At 42.6% G+C, this 23,295-nt stretch overlaps 1 protein-coding gene across 1 annotated transcript; it reads left to right on the top strand.

The window, feature by feature from the left end:
• Nucleotides 1-467: 467 nt before the first annotated feature.
• Nucleotides 468-19,287, top strand: fam163b (family with sequence similarity 163 member B). The gene is made up of 3 exons (XM_033618988.2): nt 468-1,005; nt 16,408-16,523; nt 17,145-19,287. Exons 2-3 carry the CDS (start codon nt 16,431-16,433, stop codon nt 17,586-17,588), a joined length of 537 nt encoding a protein of 178 aa, XP_033474879.2. The 5' UTR covers nt 468-1,005; nt 16,408-16,430; the 3' UTR covers nt 17,589-19,287.
• Nucleotides 19,288-23,295: the final 4,008 nt, after the last annotated feature.

The following is a 23,295-nucleotide window of genomic DNA, read 5'->3' as shown; positions in this document are numbered from 1 at the left end:
TTTTTAGTTTTTATTGTTTATATACCAGCTGGTATATAAACAATGAAACAGACAGACACCTGAAACACTTGGAAATTAAATTTCACCAAATGCAAAAATTGTTCATTTCAACAAGTAATTCAGGAGCAGAATGTGGAGCTGAAATGTTCATTCCCCCAAAAACTGTCCATAAAATGAGACTATTTCTTTTTCAAAGAGTCAAACGTATTTTTGTCTTTTCCCCTGAAAGCAGGCCCGAATTATGCAGATGACTGAACCACCATCAGAAACATGTCACTTGATTCAATGAAGTGTTGAATGAAGCGGATTTAAAGCGACCTGGATGCATCCTTCAGGTATTTATGCAGCGCGCTGCTGTGACGCACGGTCACATCCAGGCAGGTCAGCATCGGAAATGAATGCGCTGCAACACAGACAGGATGAGACCGGATCCGGTGTGCAGAACATACATCCTCCAATTAATTATAAGCGAACCGGAGCTTTTCTCCTGACAACTCGTCCTCGTGCGGTCACCCTGCGTGCGTTTGGATCAGCTGTTTGCTTTTAACGTTTTGTTGGGACTAAAGCCAAAAGAAAGCCCTGAAGACCAGGAGAGGAAATACTTCACACTTTGGGATTTTATTGAATTTGACAGCTTGAAGCAGACAACATCACGCAAATTAAAAGACGAAACAAGAAAGGAAACAGTTCTTCACTCAGTACAAGTTTTTTGTCTTGCTGAAAAACGTCTCCAGCTGTGGATCGAAGCACTGGTTCTGAAATTACAGAAGAAATGTGAAGACACATTTTCGTCTTTGACGCACTGAGACAAACCTCTGCTTCCCGTTCTCACAGGTCAGATGTGTGTGTGGATGTAAAACGCTGCTGTTAGCTGACAGTTACAGGGTTGGTTACACCTCTACCAGCTGAAACTCGACCCTCCGTCCTCTGCCCGCAAACCGGGGCGCCCGGAGCTGGAGGTGCCGCTGGGGACGCCATGGGACGGTCCAAATACTGATGTGATGGGTAAGATTTTCAGCTGTTTGTATGGAAGTGTCTGTGGTCCCCGCGGTGCCCTGAGAAGCAAAGTGGGTGTAACTGTGCAAAGTGCCAGATAACTGTCGTTAGGAAGCTTGTGCCACGAAAACCCAAATTGCGTAAAGTGCGCGTAAAGTCCGCGGAATAGAGTTTTTGAACCTGTGGGGTTTTTAAAAAGCTAATTTTGGCAAATTGTAGAGTGATGTTTATTTGAGTAGACTGTCTGCCGTGGTTTCATTAGTTTGTGGGTATTTTTGTCTGCAGTGGCAACTGCTTTTACGCACGCAGATCACGGATTGAATCGGAAATAATTTCAGGATTTAACCGCTGATAGAATGCGTAATTGAGGCTTACAGCAGTTACACAGTGTGTGTGTGTGTGTGTGTGTGTGTGTGTGTGTGTGTGTGTGTGTGTGTGTGTGTGTGGTGCTGATGTATGAATCCACACCCCTGAAACCTGAGTGAAGGAGGCTGCTGGGACTTACTGAACGGACAGAGTGAAAAGTGTGCATGATCAAGTGAATGTGATCCAACATGCCTGATCCGTTTTTAACGGCCACATATGCGCGTAACTTTGCGTAAAAGTTGCACCAAAAGCTCCACTTAAAATACACGGCTACGTCCCTGCAAACAGTCCTGTGATCTACTAATGTTTTATAATAATATCATCACGCCTCTAATCAAATACTTGTAATCATCTGTGTGTGCGTGCAGGTGAGCATCCTTATGTTTAAAAAATGAGTATAGTTGATATTCCTTTAGGAATTTATCATGTGTCTATTTACTCATCACAGCGCTGTCTGCAGGATTTTAAAAATACCGAGAGTATGAGTCCACCAAGTCCCTCACAGTCTCACCCACCTCTGGAAAATGTGACCAGACACCAAATAAAGTCTCATTTTAGTTTTTCATGTTTAATCCATCCATTTAACACTTCATTTTGACTTCCTGAGCTCCTCAGTATGAAGGGATAAAGTCTTCTCCACACTGTGGGCCAACACACGGATGAAGAAATACTGATTAATTTATTTATTGGCCTACAAGTTGCCAAATTAAATATATTTTAATTTGATTACTTTTACAGTTTTCTTAATGGTAGCTCTGGCCCTGACTCAATATAGAATTTATAGTCACCTCATCTATAGTATAATACTCCTGTAAGGACGTGATAGACTGTGATATATTTTGGATAAGAGGCGTCCGAGCTGCAAGTATTAAAGGATGAAACAAGCATTAATCAAGACAAACCTGCAACATGTTAGTGCGTCTCTCAGTACTTTGACTTTCTGTGTGAAGCTCTCGAAGCCCATTGGTTCCTTTTAAAGATGTAAATCTTTACACAGTTTCATTTTTTAAAACTCGGTAATTACCTGAAACAGCTGGTTACTTACTGGTGAAATTAAGTTAATTAATCAATATTTGACAAAAGTCTTTGGATAAAAAGACAATATTTTATTAGTATCATCAATTTACTGTTGGTCTCAGTCTTTTAATCCAGTTGGTTGACTATAAGAAAAATCCTGGACTTATTCTTTGAACTCTTCGGGACAGTAAGACAGAATCACATCAGGATGGAAAGACAAACACAAAGCAGGAGCTGCGGTCATCATTGTATAACTTAATGAAGGAACAAATAAAAATGACCTTGATCTCCAGATGGCAACCGCAGATATAGCTACAGTATTCATAACATGTAGTGTTGATGCTGCACTGTTTCTGTCTGTGTGTCTACACTGCAAAAAAACTCCACCTCGACAAGTTATTTAGTTGGAAAAGTGTTAAAAAACTTTAACCTTTTGTTTTGAAAATAAACTTTTGTAAGGATTTTTCTAGACTTCAGTGTCACAGTCTGATTTTATTTAATCGTGTTCCAAGGTACTGAGACAAAACTCTGTCTTAGAACAAGGAAAATAAGATAATAAGAAAACAAGACTTTTCCAAATTAACAATGGACAAAAAGCAACTCATGAAATGGAATTTTTTTGCAGCTTATGGGCTAATATCAGATATATAAGTTGTGTTTAATTGGACTGCAGCTCTTAGTGAGCACTAATGAACTGACACACGGACAGACAGACGGATGAATGGACGGATGTTGACCTTTGAGTGTGTGTGTTGGGTGATTTGTGTGTCCTGCTGACCGGCTGTGTGGGTGTGAACGACTCTCTGGCCCGCGGGGATGCTGATGTCCAGTGCTCCGTCGCTATGGAAACCCAATGCAATAGCCAGTGATGAGATGATCCTTGGGGTGCTGATGAGAGGGACAGCTCATGGCGGTGTTTAGCTCGTGTATCTGATATTTGGAGGACGGAGGCTCTGCTGCTCTGCTACATGCTCTGCTGAATGTGATCTAATATGTGAGTGTGGAGGCATGTGGCCCTGTGGAAGTGTTTTTCATGGATGGAGAACAGTGAGGATACAGAGAGTTGAGGCAGTGGTGGATTGAGACAACAACAATACAGACACCAGCCTTTATGCAGTGTGACACCGGCATGCAGAAAGTCACAATGCATTCATGGTGAAACAGTTTCAAACCCTTTTTTGTAGCATAGACGGCAACATGTTCTCATCCTGAATTATCAAATGCTGCTGCATTGCTGCTGTGGCCCTGCACAACAAAATATGACGTGTCACTTTTCCTCCTGCATCAGTTTTGAACGCTCAGGGACGACGTGTCAGTTCATGCTTATTATATGCATCATCTCTTTTTAAATAAGCTTCTGTTTTCACAGGAAATGTACAGTCTGAACAGGGACCGTGCACAGCTACTCAGCTATAAGCTAATTTTCCTCCGTAGTCCCTGGGCAGGAAACAGAGAATAATTTCTCTGCTAAGAGACATTGGGCCTCATTCACAAACAGTGCGTACGCACAAATCTGTGCTTAAACTGTGCGTATGATCATTTGACGCACAAATCCGGGATTCATCAATATTTTCTTACCCGAATTTGTTCTTACTCTGCGAACAAATTTAGAACTGCCTCAGACCATGCGTACGCACAAATGAGGAAGGCCGAACTGACTTAGAAAATGCAAACATACTTTTTAAGTACATGCAGAGTCTATAAAACCACATTCATGAAAAAGAGATTTAATTAACATTTTATAAAATAATTAATTTACTAATATATTGGCCAAATGGATTAAATTACCATGAAATTGACACATGTTCACCCTCATCATTGTGACAATTAAAATATTAACAATAACATGAACAGAAAAACTATCACTCCATCAGCGCGCAGATGATCTGTAATGCCGACTGTCATATCCTTAAGGCTGTGGCCCGCTGGCCAGGAGGCACCCATGACTCATTTATTTTGCAAAACAGTACAGTGGGAATGCGTTTGGAGGCAGGGGCTGTGAGAAGTGGATGGCTTGTTGGTGAGCATCTTTTGTTCTAGTCTTTTATTTCAATTGTTTTAAGTTAGTATTTTCAGTAAGTCTCTATTCCGTTAATGTTAAAATGTTATATTGTTTGGGTGACCGGGCATATGGCCTTAAAACATGGCTGATGACACCATACGCAAACCCTGAAACCCCTCAAGAGGTGTGCTATAATAACATACATGCCCACACACGCGCCGTAGAGCGCACTTTTGGCGTGCTTAAGGGCCGTTGGATGTGTTTGGATCAGATACGGCCGGTGGCAAACTACTTTATACCCCTGAGAAGGTGTGCAAGATCATCTTGGCATGCTGTGTCCTCCACAATCGTACAATGACCCATGGCATTCCTGTAAGACCCGGCGCCATCACTTCTAACAAACTGTGAAATTTACTACTTCTCTCCTCGCGTAACCGCTTCCTTCATTCATGAATCAACTCTAGGCAAGCGGCTTCTTTATATGGAGAAATGGGGGTGTGGTAGTATGCTGATTGCAGATCGTGGACACGCGCCTGTCAATTTAGAATGGTTCTGATTTACTAACATACGCACAATGGTGAGAACAAAATTGGCCGGTACACACGTGTCATGAATCGAATGGTGATTTTGCGCAAGTACTTATTTTTTGCGGAGAGTAAGAACATTTCTGCGCAGATATTAGTGAATGAGGCCCAATGTTATATAAAAAAATACATGTACAAAATAGAACATATTCATGGGAGCACCCCAACACCTTCCTACAGCAATGCCAGGGGAAAGGTGAGGTGAAGGCTGATCCAGGAGGAGGTGCGGGCAGAAGAGGAGGAAATTCGCCTCAGCAGGATGGTGGGCATGGGCAAGCAGGGGGCCCGGGAGTGGGAGCACACAACTGGCAGGAAAATCACGTGAACAGAACTGTGGAGATCGGAGCCTCTCCGATTCAAGTTCTTGGTCCAGCCAGTATATGACGTCCTCCCAAGCAACCTGTTCACCTGGGGCCTGGTGGACTCACCTGCCTGTCAACTCTGCCAGAAGAGGGGAACTATGGAGCACATTTTGAGCTGCTGTCCTAAGGCCTTGGGAGAGGGGCGGTACCGTTGGTGCCATGACCAGGTCCTGCGGGCAGGAGCAGATACCATCTGTACTGCCATCAGCCCCCACAAAGCGAACCATCTCTTTTGTTTGTGCCGGGCAGAAGCCTGAACCCCATCCAAAGGCCCAGGGAGGGCTTCTCTCAACAGCAAGACACTGGCAGTTCCTAGTCGACCTTGAAAGACAGTTGAAGTTCCCGGACACGATTACACCGACCACACTCAGGCCAGACATGGTCCTGGTGTCTGGGACAACCAGGCAAGTGGTGCTGCTGGAGTTAACTGTGCCCTGGGAAGACAGAATGGAAGAGGCACAAGAGAGAAGGAGAGCCAAATATGCTTCTCTGGTAGCAGAGTGTCGGAGGCAGGGATGGAAGGCCCGCTGTGAGCCTGTTGAAGTAGGCTGCAGGGGCTTTGCAGGGCGATCTCTACACCGGGTCCTGGGACTCTTAGGGATCTATGGGCAGCAGAGACAACGAGCCACCAAGAACATCCAGGAAGCCGCTGAGAAGGCTTCCCGGTGGATTAAGAGGGGTGACGAATGGCACAGTTAGCTACCTGGACACAGGTCTGGGACTGATCACTCCCGGCCGGGTCGCCTGGAAGAGGGTGTCTGAAGATAAGACCCGAAACACCCAATGACAGCAGGTCCTTCACTGATGATGTGTCCAGGTTGCACCGTGAGGTGTATTATATAACTATGACACATCGGCTTCAGCAGTAACAATAGCAAGACAACACAACATGAAGACACCACAACAACAATATACAACATTAAGATATGACAAGATTTCATAATGTTAGATCAAGTGTGTGACGGGGACATGATTGGGTTGATTTTAGCCATGATTTCATCTTGAATAAAAAACTTTAATTTCAAAACAACAAAGCTGTTTCACTGTCACCTGGTACTGAGCTCCAATAGTTTGTAGATACACCCAGTCTTTTTCAATATAAACTTTCAGCTTAGGTAAAACACTTTCATTCAGTTTAGGCAACAAGAGCACATGTTCAGGTTTAGAATAAAAATGTCATGGTTTGGCTCATTGCCTTTATAGTTTAATGGTGCTCTGCGGCATCAGGGGAAAACACAGCAGGACACGAACAAAAGTTAAGGTGACGAAGGTCTGAGTGAGGTTGGCGGGATGGGTGCTGGATGAATCCAACATTTCTTTCACACAGGAGATTGGTGTTTGTGTCCCGTAAGATTATTCAATCAAGTGGTAACATGTGAACGAATGAATAAGAATGTGGAAAGTCTTTGGTGATTAGACCGCCCCGTAATCAGAGGTCAGCAGTGCAGCTGGGTTTCATCACCCAGACTGTCCAGGCTGGATTTTTTTTTATTTTTATTTTTTTTTATTGCATGTTTGTTACCAAAATGACAAAAAAGTATTTCTCACATTATGCAAAATATTTTATACCAAAATGTTTTTTTGTTTTATTTTCCCCTGTTATTTGACCCTGAACAGAATAAGCAGTTTCTTCAGATTCGTATAAATTATAGAATACATATCCCATGCTTACTTATTTCACATATTTGTCAGTTGTGTCCAAACAGAAACTGAGAAAGAGACGAGTGGACACACACACACACACACGCACAAGCAGACAGAGACAGAGCTCTACGTTTGATTAGAAAAGAGTAGAGAAGAAGAATCACTTGGAAACTGTCGTGAGAAATGTGCTTCTGGTGTGAACAGCGAGGTGACTTCTCTGGACTGCTCACATGACAGTCGTCACACATGGAGACGCTTCGCCATCTAGTGTGAAGATGGCGTAACCCGTGGTGAATGTCGTGAAATGGTTGTGCAATGAAACTACTTGATTAGGTTTGAAAAAAGATCATGTTTAAGGCTTAAATCTCTACGTTTGTTACGTGACATTACACAAGTACGTCACATGAATGAGGTCAGTGCATCATGACTGTACGTAGAATACAATCAAACAACAATGACTTTTGGTTTCATACGGGACACAAACTGCGGTCTTCTGAGAAAGATCTGGTTTGTATGACCCACCTCGTCTTTCTCCCACCCTCAGCAGACTTTCTTACCCCTTATACTGTAGCAGCTGCTCTCAGTGTTACCTACTGCAACAGATGGGTTAACACTGGAGTTAGTTGAAGCCTGGTGTGTCTAATAAAGACGCTAAAGGCTGCCTTTGGTGTTAATAAAACATGCAGAGGGGCGTGACAAAGCATCTGTATTTGACAACCTGCAGGTGAGAACAAGGTGTCTGTGGGTAGAATCTACCTGAACAATGTCTGAGTCTGTTTTCTGACCAGACTTCACTTATTCCCCTCTCTCACCAACATGGAACTGGTTTCATTCTGGTTGCTGCACCTAATTTTGAAGCGTTCAGAGTATTTCGAGCAGAAAAGTTCCGTTTCGCAGGTTTTCCTTGATGTGAGGTCTGAATTGTGACGACACCAGTGGGTGTGTCATATTCTTTTTAAGAAATAAAGGAGTGTGCAGTGGTCTCATTAATAGTTTGTCCATCCTTGTTTTGTTGGTAAAAGCAAACGTTTGCAGGTAAGCAGTGTAATCAGTGATTTTGCGACTAGTTTTACTTCCATTGTGCATTTTGCAACCCCTTGATTATAATTGCTCCACTCAGAACAGGTGGAAAGGCAGGCTGGTGCACAGGATAGCATCGAGGTCCCAAGAATCCTGAATGGAAACGGCTCAAGAACCAGAGCTAATATGGTGGCAAAGGTTTAAGAGGGCCTTTCCTCTCAGATGTTTTGGGATGCTGAATAGCGTGTTAGTCATGTTGCTTTACATGCGTGACACGCCCATGACACAGTACACTCCTGCACTGCCTCATCACACCCACATAGGAAACAGTGGACGTGAGATGATGGTGACGGTGATGATAAAGATGATGATGAAGATGACTCTCTGCATCTGCCTGACGGTGTTTGACTACTTATAAGTGCACATTTTTTAAACGTCGCCACGGCTCCTGATTTATTGTATAAAATATGAGGTAAAAGCTGAATATGAGCAATTCATCATTTAAATTCCTGATCTAACATCAGGGGTGAGTGATTTCACTCAGGAGGAGATTTGATGAGTACAACAGTGCAGATGCCCCGAGGGCAAAGTGGTTACATTTCCATCTGTCGTCACATTAAAGGTTGAGGAACCTTTGCTGGTGTCCCTTCAGTGTTTGGACGTTTCTTTCCTTTTGCTAATGCACACTTAATTCTCAACTGCATAAAACATGAAGTGAATAATAAAATACATAATGCCTCTCTGTCCCTCTCTGTCTCTGTCTCTCTAATGTTAATTTCAAAGAGAATATAAACAGACTTGTCCTCAGTCACACGTGATGAAAAAAAGGAAAACTGCAGAAGTTCCTCGTCACCTTTTCCCCCAAATTATTCCTCCTTCTGTTCAAAGGTCCAGTGTGTAGGATTTAAGGGGGATATATTGGCAGAAATGGAATACAATAACATGTAATATGTTTTCTTTAGTGTATCATCACCTGAAAATAAGAATCATTGTGTTTTTGTTACCTTAGATTGAGATGTTTATATCTTCATCGGGTGCAGGTCCACAACCACGGAGTCAGGCATGTTGCAACAGCATGTTTCTACTGTAGCCCAGAACAGACAAACCAAACACTGGCTCTAGATAAGGCCAATCCCGTTTTCATGTTGGCCACCATAGCAGTCCACGATAGGCATCAGAAAAACACTGATTATTTAAACACAAAAGTGTTTCAGTGTTTTTACCAATTTAAATCACTGAGTCTGTTTGTTTTGGAGAGGAGGAGATTTCTGCAGATAATTCGACTCTATGTATAAACCTCCTGAATGTGTGGATCGGAAATAAGGTGAGAACACTGAATTATCAGAGAAAAATGGTTGAGCACACAGTAGCATGTGGAGGGCAATCCTCTTGTCTCCGACATGCCAAACGTCATCAGAGGAAAATGATTTGTAACATTAAAGTGTTTATTCAGTGTCTGTATTCAGTGATCCGTTTGTTTTGGAGGGAAAGAGACCTCTGTGGATAATTTGGCTACCGCATAAAACCTTCTTAAAGGGACAGTGAACCCAAAAATGAAAATTCAGCCATTATCTACTCACCCATATGCCGAGGGAGGCTCAGGTGAAGTTTTAGAGTCCTCACATCACTTGCAGAGATCCAAGGGGAGAGGAGGTAGCAACACAACTCCACCTAATGGAGGCTGACGGCGCCCCAATATTCAAACGTCCAAGAACACATAATTGAAACCACAAAATATCTCCATACTGCTCGTCCGTAGTGATCCAAGTGTCCTGAAGCCCCGACATAAAAAGTTGTTTGGAAAAATGTCATTTGAACTCTGTTTTTAGCCTCATTGTAGCCTGTAGCTCTGACTGCCTCTCTGCGCACCGAGACTGTGAGACATGAGCACCGCGTTCATGTGTGTTCACAAGCTTTTCCTGGTCTGGCGCGCACACATGAGCAGAGTTTAAATGACAACTTTTTATGTCGGGGCTTCAGGACACTTGGATCACTACGGATGAGCAGTATGGAGATATTTTGTGGTTTCAATTATGTGTTTTTGGACGTTTGAATCTGGAGCACCGTCAGCCTCCATTAGGTGGAGTTGTGTTGCTACCTCCTCTCCCCTTGGATCTCTGCAAGTGATGTGAGGACTCTAAAACTTCACCTGAGCCTCCCTCGGCATATGGGTGAGTAGATGATGGCTGAATTTTCATTTTTGGGTGCACTATCCCTTTAACAATGAACGATGAAGGAATTCTCACCAGGAGAAGTTTCAGCTGGTTGCACCCTGCAATCCTCACTGCCATATGTCACTTAATCCCCCTAAATCTTACACACTGAATCTTTAATAATCATGACTGTCCCATATTTATCTCCTTTGCTCCCTCTTGAAAACAGCCCAGTCACCACAGGAAAATGTTGATGGCACTATACGTGTCAGCAAACCACAAATACATTTCAACATTTCTAAAGTGACGTAGTGTATGAGCTGACTGTGGCATCTGGAGGTGGAGGGGATGGTAGGTGACAGGACACCTAGGCGAGACATGCTGGGACTCATGCACCACCCTCCTGCCCACCCCACTGGGACTTCTGCTACCTCATCTTTCATTGTTGTCCCCCCACGTTTGCCCCTGGCACTGCTGGGTGCCATTAAGTAAAAACGGCAACTGGCCATGTATCATGCTGACGTAAAAGGACGGCTTTTTCTGACGCTAGAAGTCACTGACCAAGCAGCGATGACTTTAGAGTGAGACTGGGTTGTTCAAGCATCCACTACGTAATAATGTACAAATATCACATATCTGATGTTTGCAGAAACGAATAGTGCCAGCATTTATTGGGTTATTGGGCGATTGGATAACTGGACAACTTCTCCAGAATCAAAGAAATATTATCTGGAAATTTCAGGGATTGTATTCAGTGGTGACAATTTAGGATGTGACCTTTACTGAAGACTGTTTCTCTGTCAGTCGGTTTTTATTGTGGTATTTCCCAAAAAGTTGTGAAGTTATAAAACAAAGCTTTCAGCCACCAGACTCTTATCATTTTTTTGTACCCATAATGTGCAGGAAGACAAACAATAAGCCGTCATGAGCGTTCCTGGAGGCTGCAGCTCTGCAGGTTGGAGAGTGTTTCAGTGCTGGCAGAAGGTTTTCGCTCTGTTGACTGCCTCATTGTTTAATTGTCAGGTTGCTTTGGGAGCACTCAGCTGAATGCCTTTAACTAAAACATGCAAAATGTTTTAATGGAATGCAGTTGGCCCATGAAATGCTCACAATAAACTAGAGGCTTATTTAGATTTTTGTCTCATTGAATAAATGTCTGTGAACCTCGAGGACTTTCTCCAGTTTTACTCACCTTCAGTAACTTTGAACCAGACGATCTGCACTCCTCCTTCTCAGAGTCACAGCACCTTCAAAATCTGAACACAGAGACATGATATCAGTACTGTTAGAATCAGTGTGAATTACACTTTCCAGGGGTATCAATATCTGCTCTGTTCATCGTGGGGAAGAATCCATAAATGTGCTTAGAAATGTTAGAAAATGCAAACACTCCTGATAACTCCAGATCGTGCCCCATGGTCGTCTTTGAACGTTTTCTTCAGTATCACACTTGTTCCTTGAGTCAAGGACGTTCAGTCCAGAAGCTTCCAAAGAGGCAAAGTGTTTTGCAAACGTCCAAAATATTTGTGGCAGCTTTGGTTGCTCTAGTCGCTCATCACGTGAATCATTGAACGTTCGATCGTGCTTGTCAATTTAAAGGAGCCTCTAAGTGACTACTGGCTTGAAGCATAGTTGCTGCTTGCTGTTGTCCAGTCAGAAAGCTCATAGTTGGCCTACAGAGAGTTACGTTTGGTCAATGAAAACAGAAAAACGTATGTCATCCCATTCAAACCAAGCAAGGAAGACTTGCATGCTACGTCGCAACATTAGCCTGCAGTTCTCTCCTCTATTACGAACATTACACACTTTAAAACTCACCAGACCAACCAGCTACCTCCGCGACGCGGTCCCAACCCTCATTCTTTTTATTTTGGTCTTTGTAACCGAACAGCGACACATTATAAAGGACTGAGTGGGCGCCAACACAAGTAATAAACTTGTCAATATCCATTGTCGGAACAAGTGTGCTGTAGGAACCAAAGTTACAAGACTTGTTCTCTGGGACCTGCTTCATCGAAGCACGTCAGCATTCCGAGTGGTTGCTGCCGAACCACGTCAGAGCTCATTACCATGAAGTGAAATGATTTTTAACTCCCCTCCGGACCGCTCCGGTTGCTTTGCGGGTGGCTGACGACCAGGTCACCAAAGTCGCCCAAGTCGCCCAAGTCGCCGGGCTCTCATTGAAAATGAATGACTTCCGCTGTTTTGGAAGCTCTGGTCACTTTTGGTTTGAACGTACAGTTAGACCTTTGTTACAAACTGCATCTAAGGCCTTGTCTATATCGTTACAGATGATTTTTAAATTACTTTTCTCAGCAAGTTTAACAAATAAAAAACCTCCATGGATCATCGGTCATAATTGACCTTATTTTAAGTTCGAGGTTTCCTGTCAACAGTTTTACAAACGTCTCTTTTGTAATAGTGGCCTATGAGAAAAAATGCTTTGGGCCGCAGATGATTTTCTTGCTGCAATACCACAAGTGGTCACTGGCTTCTTGGGGGCGTGGTCTCAATTTCATTTTATTTCCTTTTGACCCCTCCCCGGGGTATAACGGACAAACAAAAACAGCAATAACAAATCAGAGCAGGCGGCAACCAATGCACAACAAAATAAATAGAACAGAATTAGTGTACATACGTACAAGTCAGAGCAAGTCAAGAGAAACTATTCAGGATTTTCTTTCAAAGTTTCAACAAATTTGACAAATCCTTTACTTTTCGAGATGACATTAACTTTTGAAACTTGTAAATATTTGGATTTACTCTATAGAACTGTCCGACCAACTCTCTTCTCTCTTTGTTAAAGAAGGAACACACAAGTTCATAATGATATTCGTCTCCTCGATTGCCAGTCAAACAAAGAGTACATTGCCGAGGGACATTTTCACAGTCATACCTGCGCTCAGAGATAGGTAACTTATGATTTCCACACCAAAACTTAGACAAACGAACTCTTTTGGCAGGTGTTAACATAATCAAATAAGGTTCAAAAGTGAAATCAGTTTTAAACAATTTATAACTATCACATAAAGGGTTGCTTTGTAATTTCTCATGCCATCTCTGTAGTTCCATGTCAGATAATCTATGACATCACATGACGGACCCAGATGGTGTAATTCCACTTTTGGCCACTATGTAAAATTGGATTCAGAGCCTGGCACAGTTCTTGGAGGCCTGGGACCAAAGGCTTTTTAGCAGAGATGGGACCAAGTCACACATGTGCAAGTCTCAAGTAAGTCTCAAGTCTTAACCTTCAAGTCTCAAGTAAGTCCCAAGTCATTTTTTCTTGGGCAAGTCAAGTCAAGTCACAGGTTATGTCAAGTCAAGTCAAGTCACCTTATTATTGTAATTTTACCTGCAGAATCTGATCTTAATAAAGTGAAAAGACAAGATATAAGTAACTGTCAGTAAACATTGACTTCATCGCTGCAATGTTTACTATGCAGGGACGCCCCCCATGCGTGCGCGCACACACACACACACACACACACTGGGGTTAATGTTAGCAAATAAATTAAAAAACAAGTTCCACCAAACCGACCCACCCCCCCACCCCCGTACCGTATCAAGCTAACGTTAGCTAACTACCGACTAACCAAATAATATTAGCTAATTGACAAGCACTTACTGGGCAGAATGGCTCTTCAAATGACGAACAAAGTCTGAAGTTGTCGTCTGGCTGTCCGACGTGTTTATGCCACATGTCTTGCACTGTGCTGTTCGTCTTTTGTCGTAATAATGGTAATTCCGAAAGCCGAAGACGATGACTCTCGGTACTTCTTCCGCTGACATGTTGATGCCTCTCTGATATAAGAGGGCCTGTTTCTCCAATAAACACGTAAGGTACGTAGAGAGGGCATGACTGATTGACAGGGTAGTGATCTAATCATGACAACGCCATTCTCAGCCTGCACCTCAAGTCCAAGTCACAATGCCTCGAGTCCCCATCTCTGCTTTTTAGGCCCCACATGTGGGTGTTTTGAGGCAACCCATCGATGTTTTCCATCGTGGATAGTGTGCGAAAAGCAATTCTTTTTCACTCAGACATCCTGCCGCGATGACGCCAAAACATGACAAAACATTTCCCCATAACCAAGTGGTTCTGGTTTCTGGCGATTGATTTGAAGAGGGAAGTCATGTGACTGATTTACATGTTGTCTCCTTCAGTAGTTGTTTTTACACATTGGTTTTTGTACGTGTCAGTCGTTGAGCTTCAGCGGTGCTGTGCAGAGCCAGGCCAGCTGTTTCCAGTCTTTGTGCTAAGCTAAGCTAACTGGCTCACATTCGCCATCATCAGACCTGCTCATATTTGCACTTGGCTGAGTGTAATTTTATTTTTGTGACTCAGCTTAACAACAGATAAAAGATGAATCATCAGCAGTATTTTAAGTAATGGCTGCTGGCAGGAGAAACCAGGTTAAACATTTTGTCGTAAAATTTTACAGCAACAACATTATCTCTCTTCAACCCTCCTCCTCTTCTCTCCCCTCGTCATTATCCTGCTCTTTGTTCCTCATTTCTTCATCTTTCTATTTCCACACCTCCCCTCTCACTACTTTTCATCTGCTGTTTTCCTTCACCTTTATCTTTCATTTCATTCCCTGCCCTTTCAGACCTCCCCTCCAATCTTCCTCATGTCTCCTCTATTCCTTATTCCTTTCTCCTCGTTGTCTTATTTTCTACCCTCCTCTCCCTCCCTTTTCCTCTCCTATCTCTTACACTGTACACTCTCTATCCTACCAACTTTATTTTGCCTCTACACCGGCAACAGCTGTGGCCGGAGGCATAATGTTTTTGGTTTGTCCATCCCATTACTGTGAACGCAATATCTCAAGAATGTCTGGAGGTAATGTCTTTAAATTCAGCACAATCATCCAGTTAGACTCATTGATGAAGTGATTCAATTTTGGTGGTCACAGGTCAAAGTCACTGTGACCTCGTCTGCCTCATTTTTGTGAACGCGATTGCAATTTTCCGGATTGCTGCAGCGCTGTGTTTTGAATTTTTCATGTCTCTCGTCCTCTGCTATTGATTTAATTTTGTCTGAATAAGACAACTGTGTTTGAATTGTGGACATCGGACAACACATATTGACACATCTGAATGAATGAATGAATAACGTTTTATTTCGGTTACATACATCTTGGAAAACAAAGATTATTTCACACAAATTTTCTCACAGTCTGTCACTGAAGGAATAGGCTGAAGCTGCAGGCTTATTTTTGCCGATCCTATTTTAACCAAAGGAAAACCCAGAACATCAACAATACCAAAGAAAGGAAATAAATAAATTAATAATTCAATACATTATACTCTAAAGTATAATCTTCAAGTATTTTACAATTTGATCATTTTACATTTTACATCTTACGGCTTTTTACAGAGAGCTACACAATTTCAATCAGCACCGAGTCCATTCCATAACTTAACTCCCAAAACTGAAACACATCTGTATTTTACATTGGTTCTCACTTTACATGTTTCATAAATAAACAACCCTCTTAAGTCATAATTACCTTCTCTTAATCCAAAGAAATTTTGAATACAGACTGGAAGGTTTCTGTTGACAACTCGAAATATCTGGCACGGACCACTGCTTGGACAGTGACATAGAGCAAGGAAAATGGGCTGAAAGACTAACGTTGGTGGCTGTTAGCATGGATAGCTAGCATAGTAGGACTGTTTATATTTCTGTTGGCCGCTATTATTGCATTAACTGTTTATTGTTACGCTCGGTTTGTTGCCGACAATATGCAAAAAACAAGCGAAACGCCACCGAGACATGGCAAGCAAGATGGTGGAATCTCTGAAGAGGAGGTGGAGGTCATAGAGAAATCAAAGGTCAAGGTCAGTGTGACCTCACATAAAAACACGATTTTCAGGCGTCCATATGCATCCATGTTTTCACAGACATAGATGTAATCTGTAACTGCACCTTGACTCGTTCGTGGAGGCATTCAGCAACAAAGTGGTAATACTAGTTTCTCTCTATTATGTGTGTTGTGTCTTTCTGACCTTTCTCCATCTGCACTCCCTCCTTGATTCCCTCTCTCCCTCCTCCTCTCATTACCTTCTCTCCATCTGTTCCTCTTTGCCTTTATTTCACTCATTACTGACCTGTGCCTCTCTCCCTCCTCTTCCTCTCTTTCTTTACCCTCTCCCTCACCCCCTTTATCCTCCCTCTCATCCTCCTCTTGCTCCATTTCCTTTCTTATCTCTTCTTCTCTCACCCCTCCCTCCTCCTCCTTCTCGTCCCCCTGCAGGCTGTTGATGGAGAGGATTTCGGATGTCAGCCGGGACAGTGGTCATCGCAGGAGGAATTCTGGCTACAGTCATCTTACTGACCATCGTTGCTGTACTGTGTTTATGTAGGTTGCAGGTATGACGTTTCACTGCTCACTACACATCTAATGCTGAACAGACAAGCAGCCCAAGCGCCACAAAAAAAGCATTGTACTTATTTGCAAACCACAGATACATTACATTTGAACATTGTTATGTAGCAGATACTTTGACATTTTAACAACTTTTTTTGTCTTAAATAATCCTGTTCTGTGGGCACAATCCCAGCAGGAATAACAGTGATGTGTTGCTACAAAAGACCCAAGTTTAAAGAAGTGTAACAATTAGCTAAATTTACGGTTCGGTTCGATACGACACAGTGGTGAAATGGTTTAGCACATTTCAAAAACAGCAAAAAAGTAGAAATGCCAGAGAGATATCCTTGTTTTTTTAAATACTTTATTTGTTAAAACGATCATCATGAGGTGTGATCTTATCTGACTTGACTTTTTTTGAACAATGGTGGGGTTATACCTGAGTGACCCATCTTCAGGGGTGTCTTCAGATGTCAACAGATGTTCTCATCAGATGGTCAAATTCGGGATATTGTCTTCGGAATAATCATGGAATATTAGTGTGCATGTAAACGTACCCAGTGTTGATGTTAAAGACATCCTGATGTTTGATTCTGACCTGTCACTCCCTTTCTGTCTGTCAGTATTACTGCTGTAAGAGGGAGGAGTCTGAGAAGGGGGAAGAGGAGGAACCAGAGCTTGCCACTATGTCGCCTTCCCGCCCTCTGGCTCTGTCCGCTCCCCCTACGCCTCCAACGCCGGAGCACTACGGCGACGAACCGGTGAACTACCCCCCCACCTTCCTTACTGAGGCCAACGGGCCTGCCAGCTACTCCCCCACACCGCCGCCGCGCAGGTGCCAGCGCTCACACGCCTTCTGCCCGTCCTGCGCCCGCTGCTCACTGCCCTTCTACCTGCAGCACCCGGAGAGGCTGTGCAACGGCGGGCGCAGGATCAGCTACAGGACTGTGCAGCAGCAGGACCTGGAGCTGCCCATGGACCTGGCCAGCTTCTATCAGAAGCTCAACCTCATTCGCTCCGTCACCATGAGGGAGGTGGTCACCCACAGCGTCAGCACTGACGTCTAGGAGCTGGCAGGAGGGAGGCATCGCCATCCTGTTGGCCTGGGAAAAGGTTGCTTTATACAAACTGCACTGACTCATCTGCAAACACACTAAATTAACATGTTATATAAGCGCTCTGCTGTGGGAGCAGCGTTAGCACTGTGCTGTACTGGTGTACTACAACACTGAGGGCTTTTGGGTGATGTGACATCTCCTGGCAGCCATTTTGGAGGTCCACAGTTCTGGAGCAACTGCCAACAGCTGAATGCATTTGTGAACATAAACATGTGTTTCTGACAGACTTGAACAGACTCAGTTTTAAGGTGGAGTCAGCGATTCTGGAGAAAGATTGTTGACAATGCGCTTTGACATTTAGCATGTCCCAGAGTCACCGTCCCACTGCCTTTCTCTTTATTCTCAAAGTCAACTTCCAGCCTGCTGTTGCGATGTGACTAAAGGTTGAGGGAAAGGTCACTTTTGGTACCATTTGAAGCAAAGCAGAGAACTGCTCAGAGAGGCGGCAAATTAAGATTGTTGTCTTTGTGACATCAACACGCCGACATAGGGAAGAGCTGCTGGGTGACGGGCTGTAAAACTTACGAGACGAGACAAATCCAGTTCTCCGGTTTTATATCATACCAGTTGAGGAATTGTGTAAGAAAAAGTGGCTGGCAGACATCATCAGGTAAACACAGATGGGAGTGTCAGTCAAAACAGGCCCTGGTGCCCCAGGTCAGATCACACTTATGTCTGCTGTACCCATTTCATAGCAGGTGAGAACAATACACGAATAACAGTGGTGTAACTGAAATACACCGAGCCCACGTTTGGTCTTGGATTTGGCAGTCGTTATGAGCCCAGGCTCAGCCAGTTTAAAATACCTATACTTGTATTATAATTATTTTTTAAGCTAGCACCAAGACATGTAAGACAACCTTAGACATGATTCAAGGCCGATCTGGGTGAGTATTCTGTCAATACTTGTTTTAGAAATCACCAGAAAGGGCTTCAAAATAATCGAACGCCATGTTTGCTCAATACACTTCAATCAAAATGTAACTGAAGGTCATGAAATTAACCGAAGTTTAATCAAGATTTTGTAGCGCACAGACCAGATGCATGCCCTCTTTCCACCAGACAAAGATGGCGGTCATCTTGTGGTGTCGTGTTGACTTTGGTAATACATCCATAGCCTTTTCCCAGGCCCACAGCAACACCACTTAGCCCTTTAACAAGTGGATGCTCGCAGTATTGAAAAAACAAAGCACCTTCCTCAAAAACTACCCCAATAAAACAACATCTGTAAAACTGTTGACAGGACGCCTCCAACTGCAAATAAGGTCAGTTATGACTCAGTTACAAATTTTTGGTCCATTGAGGTTTTATATTTGTAAAACTTTTCACAAGGTGAGAAAAACCCATTTAAAAATCTGTGACATCATCACAATGTAAAGTCTATGAGCCGAGTGGGAACCTGCGGGCAGAGCCAGTAGAAGGAACACTGCTACACATATTAAGTGGGCTGCATACTGTGAACGAAAACCCAGCCGCAAGAAATGTTTCATGCCATGGCTGGAGGCATTATGTCTTAGGGTTGTCAACATGTCCATACATACATATGTAGTGCCATGTTCATTAACACAGTATCTCACACAAGGCACAAACGTCCAGTCGGATAATCAATAATAAAGTGAAGAATAAAGAATTTGGTTGTCAAATGTCACTGTGACCTCACAAAACAAGTTCTTGGCCATAACTTAAGAATTACTTTCTTGTGTGTTAGACATCTATGTTTGCAACTTGACGAGGTCGCAGAGACATACAGCCTCAAGGCGGTAATTCTGGTTCAGCAAATGCGCCCCATGAGCAGTTTTCTTGGACTGAATAGGTGCCATCTTCCGGTCTGGTATCTATTATTATCATAAGCCCATGCCTTTTCCTTTTCCTGTGCATGAGCACAAACGCTCCCAGTTGGTAACTGGCTGGAACATTGCTCTTTGTTTGTTTCCCAGTGACAGAGCCAGGGCTGTGTATGAACAGTGTTTTTTGTTCAGCGCACACACAGGACCAAATCGCTGACTGCACCTTTAAGTGGATCTTTTTGTGATCAATGTCTGATTTTGTTGTTTAGAAAATTAGCTTGTTTGCTAATTAGCTAGTTCAGTAGCTAACCGATGTATGTGTATCAAAGTATAAACAAGACTAGTTACAATTTGTTAGTAAATATAACACGGATTTTGTTTGTTTGATTGCAGCACACAAGAGACAGAGGTGGGGGTAAAAATCCTGAATAATTCCAGTGCAAACAGGACGTTTCCCTAAATAAGGCTAATTGTTGGTTAGTTAGCAAGCTAGCTCAAGGTTTGTTCAGGTTAAGTCTTGTCTTATTGTCAACAAATCCCATGTGCGGACCAAAACCAACACTAAATGGAAAACATCTTTTTAAAGGCTCAGACACAACAAAACAACAGCAGCGACAAAGGCGGACTGTCGCGTTGCCTCACGTTTTCTGTGTCTTGGCCAAAAAGCTGTACTCGAACACATCGCAAAGACCACAGTTAGCTAACTAGCATGTAAGTTGTGCACCTGTGTGAGAGGAAATACCTTTCCATACCAGCAGATGGCAGTAGTGTGTCTTCATCATTCAAAATGGCAAATAGGAAGACCAACAGGACGGATTCAAGATGCTAGTAAACACGTTAACACAACCTGGTGCTGAAAGAACAAATGTTATTACCGTGCAAACAGTAACACAATTACGAACTGTTTCTGCTGAAGAACTCAGTGGCAAAAAACAAACAGAAAAACCATAATATAACAAGTTTGATTCAATCTCACGCCCTCTTGACTTTTGCCATTTGTTTACTTTCCTCACCTTCATTTCTCTTCTTGCGCGTTGAGCTAAGCTGCCAATCAAAGTGATTTTGTTCATCGATGGGCTACGGCTGCTCTGCTTCCGATTCAACATGCTAAACTGGCCGATAAAAAGCAGACAAGGACTGACCGTGCTGGAAACACAGCAAAAACTATGGCGACAGACATTTACGGGCAGCCTGAAATTGACCTGTCAGGTCCCTAAAAAGTAATGTAGTGTTTGTGTATTGAAGCAGAATATATCTTCTGCCTGTGTGCCACAGAGCTCCACTGTTGCTCAGACGCTATTAAAACACATCAGTGAGCTACACTACTCCGTCATTACCATGAACACACACATGACTTAATCCGACATGCACTGTCCTGCTGCCACGAATACTCACTAGAGCCTCAAATATGGATTAATCCACCGCTGAAATTAGTCCCAACAAATGCACTACTTCCTGTTTGATAAAAACTACAGTGAGCAGCTGTTATAGGAAATAACTGAGTCTTTTTTTAGTAAGTAATTTTAGGAGACGGGAAGTCAGAAAATATTGAGAGAACACGAACACACTGCTGGTTTTGGTCTTTTCATGGGATTTATCAGAAAACAAAAATAGAATAAGGCCCTGTCTACATGTACGCAGATATTTTAAAAAACTGATATTTCAGTTGTCGTTTAAAAAAAATAATAATTCGTCCATACTGCCTACAAATATCTCGACACTCTGGAACACAAAAACGGCTCCAAACATTCGCTAGTGTTAGCTGTCTTCCACAGTAGTAAAATGTAAAGGCTAATATTTTCAAACTCCTACTGGAGACCTCATCACTGTCACTGATAGTTCACCATTGCTGTTGTTGTTTCTGCCACATACATTAAACAAAGCAACAGCGGACATGTGCGAATTGAGATGACGTCACTGTTTCCCAAACACTCCGTTTCACATGTCCACATGTTTGGAAAAATCTGCACCATAGAGGGTGTTTAAAAAATCTCTAAATCTGTTTTTGGATAAGAGGCAAAGCTGTACAGAAAAATATATGTTTTCAAAAGTATCTGTGTCTATGTAGACAGGGCCGAGAATATATATCTTTTAGACTCCAAATCAAGAGTGTTGTGGAGAAGAGATAAAGCTAAGGAAAAGGTTGTTTCTTAAGTCAGTAGCTTCCATTTGGAGACTGAGTTATAAAACTGTTCACACTGACTCTCCAACAGACCAGCAGGCGACTGTGCTGCTCCAGCACTGAACATACAGTCTGTGGATTTTACCGTGTGCTCAGAATCCCAGTGGAAAATTATACAAGTGGATGTTCACACAGACAAAATGTTTTTTGTGTTTGTTGGTGTAGCAGCATCTGTACAGTGTTACATTTCACCTTTCTTTCTTTCACAGCTAAATTTCTTCACTAACACCTGATAGGAGCCAAATATTATCTTTAAATATGTCTTTTTATATATAGTCCAGTGCGTGTGCAGGCAGGCTGACGCTCCTGCTCACCACAGTGAAGCTGCACAGGTGATCTCACTCATTCTGCCTGATTACAGACTGAGTCCAGGTCTGATCAGCCAAACTGAAACACCTGTGCAGCTGTGAGCTGATTTTAAGGCTGAAACTGATGCAGAGAGAATAAAGGAAGACATTTTAACATTTAATCATTTTTCTGTGACTTCATTTATGGGCCTGGCAGGTGTCAAGGGGCAGAACTAATACATTTTTTGTTTTACAAAGTTGTACACAAAGTTAAATTTGAATGATTAATTAATGCACATGAACTGCACAAAGTATATTTGGTGCCTGTGCCTGTTAGTTTTGTTTTCCACGCTACCTGCCAAGCTCTGTAAATATTGATTACATTTTAACAAGTTGAAAGTAAAATCACTGAAATAAAAAATTCAAATTTTAACATTAGAAACTTAGTTGTCAGGAATTCAACTCTAATTAGTGAATAAACTGTTTTCCCTCGTTAGTTTCAAGACTCTGCAGCAGTGTCTGATATCTAGAATTTAACTTAAAATCATCCAAAACTGGAATGTTTGTTTACCAACAACAAACCCAACAATAACAACAACAAAGCTTAAGCACTGCAGACATTACATGGAGCTTCTGTTTGATGTCTCTTGTGCAGATTTGTCAGCACAGGGTTGTGCTTTTTATGTTTGGACAGCAGAGCGCAGCTGGTGATCCTGTCAGTATGTGAATGTGTTTCAGTGTGCTGTTTGTCTGCGGAGCGCCGCCGTGCAGACAAACTATTTTAAAGGGCTTTATGAAGCATTCAGTGATCCAATGACTGTGATGTATGGAAGACATTTATTTCCCCCTTAAAGACGTCCTACTATCGAGTCCCAAGCATTTACGAACAAACTGGTGGCACATTTTGGTATTTCCTAATGACAGTGTGGTAGATGACTGTTTGGTATTTTTCATTCACATCAGTAGAGAAAAAAGCTCGACAGGAGCTGCACATAATCCTTTCCTTTATCCAAAAAATGAAAATTTAGATGGAATAAAACTCTTCATTTAGGACAAACTTACACTGTAACCTGAGGAAAACATTAAAGATAAAATAGTATGCTGCTAAAAAGAATTTTAAAAAATGTAAAAGTACATTTTTTCTCGTAGGCCCGCTCAGAAAATGTGTCTATTTTTTGTTATCTGTGATTTTGTCCTTGTGTGTTTTTGATGAAGTGTGTTAACACATCGTGATTGTCTCACACGGATCATGAACCTATGAGATAAATGGAGTGCAGAACCTGCAGTCCTAAAACACATTCCTTAGGATGAATGGACGTGTTAGGCCCCAAATGTACTTGCTTTTAACACGTTTGTGTGAGCATGATGCTACCTTGTGCATCCTGCGTCCATTTGGAGCA

This window comes from Epinephelus lanceolatus, chromosome 9, assembly GCF_041903045.1.
Source record: "Epinephelus lanceolatus isolate andai-2023 chromosome 9, ASM4190304v1, whole genome shotgun sequence".
Classification (NCBI taxonomy): domain Eukaryota; kingdom Metazoa; phylum Chordata; class Actinopteri; order Perciformes; family Serranidae; genus Epinephelus; species Epinephelus lanceolatus.
The sequence above is the reverse complement of the archived record's forward strand: the minus strand, read 5'-3'. Positions and strand labels throughout refer to the sequence as shown.

Coding starts and splice junctions, on each gene's coding strand:
- fam163b (XM_033618988.2), top strand. CDS start 16,431: ATGTCAGCCGGGACAGTGGTCATCGCAGGAGGAATTCTGGCTACAGTC. Junction 16,524..17,144: donor TGTGTTTATGTAGGTTGCAG/GTATGACGTTTC, acceptor TCTGTCTGTCAG/TATTACTGCTGTAAGAGGGA.